General features: G+C 37.4%; 1 protein-coding gene across 1 annotated transcript in view; it reads right to left on the bottom strand.

Annotated features, from left to right (window-relative positions):
- The window catches only part of LOC107549826 (zinc finger protein 384-like), an 18,452-nt gene that overhangs the window by 9,445 nt on the left and 2,066 nt on the right, over nt 1-6,941 (bottom strand). The window contains exons 2-6 of the mRNA XM_016230998.1: nt 4,985-5,052; nt 4,351-4,649; nt 3,678-3,769; nt 2,093-2,259; nt 1,486-1,562 (exon numbers count right to left, since the gene is read on the bottom strand). Coding sequence (XP_016086484.1) covers nt 1,486-1,562; nt 2,093-2,259; nt 3,678-3,769; nt 4,351-4,649; nt 4,985-5,047 — 698 coding nt within the window. The 5' untranslated portion in view covers nt 5,048-5,052. The remainder of the gene's footprint in view (nt 1-1,485; nt 1,563-2,092; nt 2,260-3,677; nt 3,770-4,350; nt 4,650-4,984; nt 5,053-6,941) is intronic.

Below are 6,941 nucleotides of genomic sequence, written 5' to 3'. Positions count from 1 at the left end.
TCTAACTTGTTTAAAATTCTGCAAATTGAATTTAACTTTATTTGCCACCTTTTTTACATGACGTTTAAATGTTAAGGTGGAGTCATATGTGACTCCTAGATACTTGAAATCATTAACAATATCAAGCTCCTGTCCTCTAAGGAACACATTTGAATGTGACACCTTCATATTTTGTTTGGTAAACGCCATACAAACTGTTTTTTTGGTGTTTAGGTAGAGACATGACTTAGTAAGCCAGTCATCAATGTGAGCCATTGCAGATGTAAGTGTGGATGCTATCTCTTGGTAGTTCTTAGCATATGTAAAGATTACAGCATCATCTGCATACATCTGAACATCAACATTTTTACATGCCTCTGGCAAATAATTTATATACAATGTAAACAGGACTGGACCAAGTATGGAGCCTTGGGGGACCCCTACTGGACATTCACAGAATGGAGACTTTGAATCATTAATACGAACACATTGCTTTCTACAGGACAGGTATGATTTTATCCAGTTGAGAGCTTGTTCAGAGAAATTTAAAATATATGTTAATTTAGATAAAAGAACTTCATGATTAACAGTATCAAAAGCCCACTTTATTTCTAGAAAGACAGCACCAACATAAGAACTCTTATCTAGGTAGCCTTTAACCTTTTCCAAAAACAAACAATTAGCTGTTTCTGTTGAGTGATGAGCCCTGAACCCAAATTGCATAGGGTGAAATAAATCATTGCTTTTATTGAGATGTTGAATTAGTAATTTAGCCACCCATTTTTCGACTATTTTAGAAACAACAGGCAAAATACTGATTGGCCGATAATTGGCCATATCTGATCTTTCACCTGACTTAAAAATGGGTGTGACCAGGGCCATCTTCCATGCTGATGGCACAATGGATTGTCTTAAAGACTGATTAATCAAATATGTAATAGGCTGTAGAAGGATCTTTTTATGCCTTTTTAAAAAAATAGTATCAAGGCCATAGATATCCATGGCCTTTGAATTCTTTAAGCCACTGATAGTATTTGCTACTTCTATTTCAGTTAATTCTTGTAGGTGGAAAATCGGCTGTGCATAATTAATGGAACAAATAGAATAGCTAGGTGAATTAAAAAATTTAGTTATTTCATAAACAGAGTCTAAAAAAAATTTGTTTAATTCTGTAGATATGATGATCGGATTTGTAACTAATTCAGTGTTGATTTTCAACTCTAAATATTTATTGTTATAATTCTGTTTATATATATAATATCATCTTTATAGACGCTCCCTTACAAGCTGACGGAAAATAAAGCGATATTTTTGTAAGGTGGCAGAAATGTCATGCAATTAGACTTAAAAGTTCAAATAAAAGCACAAATACACAGTGTACTAATACACATATCAAATAGTGTCAGTATGTTGCAATGTGCTGCAGTGTTTAATGCACACTCAAATTAATCAAGCCTGCAAATATTTAAGAAAATGGCTATTTATTTCTTAAGCAATAATATGCACCTGTATGACTTGTTCCCATCTTTGCCTGGATGATCATCTTCATCATTGGAAAGGTCATATGGGTCATTCGCGTTGTGCTGTAAAAGCGAAAAAATTAAGTGAGCATCTTAATATAGGTAAACTTTTACTTTTGCATCAGTCAACACCTTTAGTACATAGACAATTTAGGGAAGCATGTTTTGAGAGTCTTTTTAAACAAACAATACAACTAAATTAATAAAGTGTCTCAGTTTGGTTTACTTCTCTCTATTTTAAGTTCTTTAAAAATGTTACCCCTTTTCTAAATGGACTTATCAGCGACGGCTTGTTTGGACAATAACACAGACCTGCATCTTGAAAAAAAACCATCTGCTGATTACCAATAAAGTCCTAATATTACCTAATCTGATGATGCTGAGTTTAAAAATATCAATAAAAACTTTCCATCATGTACATGTTTCGTGTGACATGCTCGAGCAAAACAAGCACTGAATTTGGAAAGAGAACCACAAAATTTGTACAAAAAAACAAAAAAACAATTACTGGATTTAATTCAGTGAATATGATGCAGGGCAGTGTAAGATAAACAATAACTTATTTACATAAAGGTAAAATGATGACGTCTCACCTGACCCCCAGCGGCCAGGTGTGCAAGAATTAGCGCATCACTTCCTGTGGCGAGTGCATGGGCTGAAACGAGACCTGCCCTTGGCATCATGGACTTCTTCTTTCGGCCCCGCTTTGAGGGAAGTGGCATGACTACGGCGGGTGGAATACTGCCGTCCTCTTTCTTGTCTGTTTGTGTCAGTGGGGCAAAAACACAGTAATATAATATTGAATATGAAACATAATCTGCATAATTTCTTCTTGAAACTCTGCATTCAGAGGATAAAGGCAACGTGTTTTAAACTTTGCTATCTTCAAAGCTATACAGTCTGAAATGTAACGGTCTGACATCAAATCCTTCACACTGACATTGATAAACTCAATTATTTAGTAAACATTTCAAATAACTTTCAGTAAAACCGGCAGAAATGTGCACTAAAACCTTGCCGTCCTCTTTCTTGTCTGTTTGTGTCAGTGGGGCAAAAACACAGTAATATAATATTGAATATGAAACATAATCTGCATAATTTCTTCTTGCAACTCTGCATTCAGAGGATAAAGGCAACGTGTTTTAAACTTTGCTATCTTCAGAGCTATACAGTCTGAAATGTAACGGTCTGACATCAAATCCTTCACACTGACATTGATAAACTCAATTATTTAGTAAACATTTCAAATAACTTTCAGTAAAACCGGCAGAAATGTGCACTAAAACCCAAATATGCATTTGCAATATTGTAAAGACCCAATTTTAAAGGTGCTCTATGTAATATTGACAGCTAACAGTTTAAATGGATACTGCAGTCCAAATTCAAAATATGAGAGATATTTGTTTCTCCCGACCCCTTCTTTTCAGACTCAACGCTCACATGGGTTGCCAGATTGTGGACACGCAACAGGAACAAGCACAAATGACAATAGAACTGTACGTTGTTGAGTTTATTTATCTGCGTTTTAATATTCCTCTCTTCATAGAGCTGTTTAGATGAATGCTGAGGCTTTTTAGGTCGGGTAGAAACTGCGATCTCTGACGCAATTTGTTTTTGGTCACCATGGCTGCAATATGCAGTTTCACGCCAACTGGCAACCCAGGATGTCGAAATACTATTGGGTAAATTGGCAGTGGGCGGAATCACACAGACCAAAACAAAAACAAACATTCTGACATGGAACACACATTTCAAAGTCAAATAACTGGTGGCTGTAGCATTATTTTTCAAAGAAACAAGTATGTGAACTTGACATGTTTCCTAAATATCTGCAAACCTATTATAGCATTTTTATGCTTTAGTAGAGTCAAACAAATGACATACAGCACCTTTAAAGGTCTACCTTGGCAAACCATTGTGGTTTCCAAATGACTAATCTAATATGTCTGACCCCATTTTAAAGCCAAATGACTGTATTAAATTAAATAATTTCATTCTTATTTGAATTTTTTTAAATAACCAAAATCGAATCCAAGAAAGAAGTGGTGGTTACTGCTATTTCAAGTCAACAGACACCAAATTTAATAAAGTGTTATTACACTGCATAAGTGTTTTAGTGATGTGAGTGTGATTGACTGCAGGTTTCTGGTAGAGATGTACATGTGCTATTATACTTACAGTGGCTGTGGAGATAGAGGGAAGGGGGCCGGACAGCCTCTGACAGAAAAGAGCAGAACATTCTCAACATATAGAGCGCGCTGTCCCTCTCTCTATTCATCCATCATCCATCCCTTCTCACTACCTCCCACAGTCACTCTCACTTTTACTTCCTACAGCTTCTTTGGCTCTCAGACTGGCTGAATAAGTAAGCATATGTGTGTGTGTGTGTGTGTGTGTCTGTGTGTGTGTGTCTGCTGCTTTTACAGTGAAAGTGACATGAAAAACAATTATGAGAATAATCAATATTCTGCAATGTGTGGTGTATTATCTGTTGTTAGATAAGAAGGAAATGCTTAAACACATGTTCTTAATATTATGACTCATGAATTATGAATCATTTGTGACTAAGAAATGCCTATATAACGGTCACTATTTACTGTTCAAAAAATGGAGAGCTATGAATTTTGCATAATAACAGGAACATCATTTTGAAGTAACTGTGCAAGAAAAGTGAAAAAAATGTTGGGCTGTAGCAGACATACTTTTATTCAGCAAGGACGCATTAAATTGATCAAAAATTACAGTAAAGACATTCATATGAATATAAATATATACATGTAAATATTTTCAAAATATATGCTATATATATACACACACACACACCCCATTGATTTTTCAAAACGTGGAATACCCACCTGCTGTCATGATGCCAGTAGATGTGACAGGCACCACCGTGATGTTCTGGGACGTGTGAGGTGGGTGCAGGTGCACTCCCACGCCAGATATTTGCGCCCCTGCTGTCCCGCTCGCTCCTCCTCCTCCACCCTCCTGCTTCGGCACCCTCCCGACGGCTCCCGTGTCCATGGCGACCGAGCCCGGCACCGTCAGCACCGCCGTGGGGTAGTGCGCCGCGGACGAGTGTGGAAAAGCAGTGCCCTTGTCTGGCCCCAGCTGCTCTTTCATCTTATTCAGAAACATGGCGTTCTCAATCTAAACTCGCAGGGGGGAATGAATGGGAAAAAAACAGGGGAAAGAAGGGAAGGAGGAAAGAGAAGAGGAGGATGGATTGAGAGATAAACCCAGATGAAGGATGAAGGGAAAGAAGGAGAGAGCAGCGAGGGAAGGGTTACTTTTTATGGATGCTGGTGCAGGGCTTCCAGTGTGTAACTTTCACATGGATCAGTGCGAGGCTGGTGTTAGCCATCCCGGACTGGTATGCTTGTTTTGCTTTTTTTGATTTACTAGATTGTGCTCTATAAGCATAGCGTGTTCATTAAAGACACAAGGATGTACTGTACAAGAGAGTCCAATAATAAGTTGTCTACCTGTCCTTGCACTGTTGGAACGGGAGACCAAAAGTATGATGAGTTGAAATGGGAATCTTCCATTATTTCTGCAATTGAAAAGCAACATAACTTATAAAACACCCACTCTGCCTTTGGCAACACTTGTGAAATGACACCTCGTCCTTATGTTTCTCCTGTGGCCTGAAGGTTTATTCACTCACTTGGACTGTACTGTACTCATTTGGGCACCCAAGTACCTTGCATAACATAAAAAGGCTTTTTTCCCTAATATGTTCTTTGAAACACCTGCCAAATATTATGCACCTTCATCCTTTTGACAATTGTGATTTATTTCTCTTTATTGAAGCAAAGGACTTTCAGGAGCATGTTTGGCAAAGAGGCGTGTTGGTTTAGGAATCACAATGCATGCACGACCCAATGTGTAAAACACAACTGACATGCATAAAATTAAAATGCATGCATGCCAACTCAGCCTGCACAATACAGGGAAAAAAACTACTTGAACCAGCCTAAGATTGTTTGCTGGTCTCTCAGTCTAGCCATCTGGTACTCTGCTGGTTGTTGGCCAACTATAGTTCAACAGACTGACCAACTAAAACCTTTTAATCTCAAGATGAAATGTTAGAAGTGACAGATATTTTTTGTTTTGTTTTGTTATGCACCAGGGTTGCCAGATCTGCTTAACAAAGCTCGCCAAATGGCCAATCAAAAATTGCCCAAAAGTAGCCCAATGACCATTTTCCTAATATCAAAACACAACTCAAGAGCTCCTTACTAATGACCTCCTTCACAAACACATCTACCGCAGTATTATCATTTGTAGAATATAAAATATTTCAGTACAAGCATTTTATTCAAATATGCTTTATGCAGTACTTCAAACCATTAACCCACGGAGGAAAAACCAACCCACAGCAACAGTTTAAAAGTAGCCTAATTCTGCATGAAAACCACGGACTTGGCAACCCTGGTTCCACTGTGCTGTAATATGATGTAGTACAGCTGTACTGAGCTACGCTGGTAAAATGACGCTACCCTCTCGTGACGTTATGCACTGCTCACACGCTCTGATAATAATAGCTTTGTATAAGGACTATACAGGACTATACAAAGGACTATACATTATTTGGATAATTAGTAAAAAAAAAACAGTTTCATCTGATTCTGTTGCATAGAACTAAATAAAAAGAATATATTGATATTTAATATTAATATATATTCTGTCCAACTTTATTGTGTTACTTTAAATAAAAGTGTGGTTATTTTATTGGCTTTTTTTAATTCACTATCATTAAAATTGAGTTAAATATAAAAAATCTTACAAAATATATTTTTTATTAATAAAACAATAAATAATTATTACAAAGCAGTTTCCGTTTCGGGTTTTGGCCAAATGCATCCAGAATTTTCAAAGTGTACAATTGTGATTGCCGTGCAAATGCATTAAAGGGATAGTTCACCCAAAAATGAAAATGTGATGTTTATCTGCTTACCCCCAGGGCATCCTAAATGCCATTTCAGAAATGCTTCTGTGCCATCTTTGCGGTTTAAATTTCCCATTAGGAATTATTATAATTATAACAATAATAACCCTGGTCCGATCCAAATTAAACCCTGCGGCTCGTGACGACACATTGATGTCCTAAGACACGAAACGATCGGTTTGTGTCAAAAACCGAACAGTATTTATAAAACTTTTTTACCTCTAATACACCACTATGTCCAACTGCTTTAGGCGCGCGTACGGCATCCGGTGCGTGAGGTGTGTACGCGCTCTGGAGTAGTTTACGTTAATGGGTGTGTTGATATCCAGCCGAAGAGCAATCAACCATAACTTCAGGCGAGCAGGATCAGAAGTTGGGAATACGTGGAAAGTCACCACTCCCGAATGAGTACACGCAAGATAACGTAATCTTTTAGTTTTAAGTCGGTTTGAACAATCCGGATAAGCGCAAGTAAGTACCATTTTGATTAG

The sequence above is a fragment of the Sinocyclocheilus grahami genome, unplaced genomic scaffold (genome assembly GCF_001515645.1).
Source record: "Sinocyclocheilus grahami isolate Dianchi unplaced genomic scaffold, SAMN03320097.WGS_v1.1 scaffold382.1, whole genome shotgun sequence".
NCBI lineage: Eukaryota > Metazoa > Chordata > Actinopteri > Cypriniformes > Cyprinidae > Sinocyclocheilus > Sinocyclocheilus grahami.
The sequence above is the reverse complement of the archived record's forward strand: the minus strand, read 5'-3'. Positions and strand labels throughout refer to the sequence as shown.